This window comes from Rutidosis leptorrhynchoides, chromosome 3, assembly GCF_046630445.1.
Source record: "Rutidosis leptorrhynchoides isolate AG116_Rl617_1_P2 chromosome 3, CSIRO_AGI_Rlap_v1, whole genome shotgun sequence".
NCBI lineage: Eukaryota > Viridiplantae > Streptophyta > Magnoliopsida > Asterales > Asteraceae > Rutidosis > Rutidosis leptorrhynchoides.
Window position 1 is genome coordinate 341,552,526 of NC_092335.1, and position 2,125 is coordinate 341,554,650.

The window sequence follows — 2,125 nt, forward strand, 5'->3', positions numbered from 1 at the left end:
AAAGATGAAGCAATCTTGGAAAAATCTTGGATAAACCGACGGTAATAACTGGCCAATCCGAGGAAACTTTGGACTTCTGTAGGTGTAGTCGGTCGTTCCCAACTCTTAATCGCTTCAATTTTTCCCTGATCCACTTTAATCCCCTCGTGATTTACAAAATGGCCAAGGAATTGTACTTCCCTTAACAAAAATTCACACTTCGAGAATTTCGCATACAACTTCTCCTTACGCAACGTCTTCAACAACTCACGCAAATGATGTTCATGTTCCTTCATACTCTTTGAATAAACAAGTATGTCTTCAATGAACACAATTACCAACTTGTCCAACATAGGTTGGCACACTCGGTTCATAAGGTCCATAAATGCCGCAGGTGCATTCCTAAGACCAAAAGGCATTACTACGAACTCAAAATGCACATATCGCGTCAGAAACGCCGTGTTTTCGATATCTTCCTCACGGATCCGCATTTGATGGTAACCGGATCGCAAGTCAATCTTGGAGAAATAACACGCACCTTGAAGTTGATCAAACAAATCGTCAATCCTAGGCAACGAATAACGATTCTTGATTATTAAGCTCACGGTAATCGATGCACATACGCATACTACCATTTTTCTTCTTCACAAAAAAAACCGGAGCACCCCATGGTGAGCTACTCGGTCGAATAAAATCCTTTTCTAACAACTCTTAGGTTTGGTTCAAAAATTCGCGCATCTCATTTGGTGCCAAACGATAGGGAGTTTTGGCAATAGGATTCGCCCCCGGAACCAAGTCGATGCGAAACTCCACTTGTCTTACCGGCGGAACACCAAGAATATATTTAATGGAAGGTGGCTCATCACGAGTATCAACCACATGAGCTAGGTAAGCCATACCTCCACTAGACACGTGTCGACGCGCCCGAGCGTAAGTACAAATAGGCACGGGACGTCTTCGAGCTTCACCATACACAATTAGTTCTCCCCCACTTGGGGTTCTTACCCTTACAAACTTCTCATGACAATCAAGATTAGCTCTATTATGATCAAGCCAATCCATACCCATCACAACATCAAATTCACCCAAAGTAATAGGAACCAAGTCGATATCAAACCTCTTGGTTCCGAAATCAATAACACAATTTTTATATACCTCATTAGCCACCGAGAACCTACCATCCACGATCTCAACTTGTAAAGGAAAGTCTCGATCACATAAGGGACAATCTAAAATAGCCGCATATTTTAAGGAAACATACGACATATCGGCACCACTATCAAACAGAACCTTACCGGGTTTAGAGTTAACCAAGAAAGTACCTGAAACCACCTAGTTGGACTTCCTAGCAGCATCGGTAGTCATCATGAAGTTTCGACCCCTCGCGAGCCCCGCCGCCTTTTCTAAACGTTTGGTGTTATCATTGCTCTTTTCCCCCAAACCCAAATCAGGACACTCGGATTTTTGATGACCCTCTTTTCGACAATTAAAACAAGTGATCTTACTAGCAGGAGGGTTAGTACAATCACGAAAATAGTGCCCATTTTGGCCACAATTGAAACAAGTAGGAGCGTAGCCTCCCGGTCCCCCTTTCTTCACACTTCTAACACTTTCGGCCCCACTTTTTGCCTTTTTTCCCGGAGCACTACTAGCCTCAAAATTCCTCTTATTAAAGGAAGCATCACCTACTTTCAGAACGTTAACTCGGAGAAGGACTTAACGTGACCAAGACTAATCTTCTTACGCATATCATCATTTAAGGTCTTATGGAAGTCCTCCATCAACATACGGTCATTCCCGATATACTCGGGGCAAAACTGAACCTTAGCAAGAAAAGTAGCCTTTAGAGTGTTTAGGTCCATCGACCGTTGCCTCAAACTTCGCAACTCATTCCTTATTCGGGTAAGATCGGCTTGTGTGCGATACTCCTCTAAGAAGAACTCGGTGTTGAAATCATCCCATGACAAACTCATAAAAGGCCCTTCACCCATCACTAAAATTTTATCATCCAACCAAGTCTTCTTCGCACCCCTTAATAGGCTCGTAGCAAGCCTTGTCTTATTATCGGGTGGGCATTCGTTCACTCGAAAACACCCTTCAACGTCGGATATCCACCTAGTACTTATGAGAGGATTGAGATTCCCTT

General features: G+C 43.2%; 1 protein-coding gene across 1 annotated transcript; it reads right to left on the bottom strand.

The window, feature by feature from the left end:
- Window positions 1-690: 690 nt before the first annotated feature.
- On the bottom strand, window positions 691-1,245 carry LOC139901163 (uncharacterized). The gene has a single exon (XM_071883898.1). It carries the CDS (start codon window positions 1,243-1,245, stop codon window positions 691-693), a length of 555 nt encoding a protein of 184 aa, XP_071739999.1.
- Window positions 1,246-2,125: the final 880 nt, after the last annotated feature.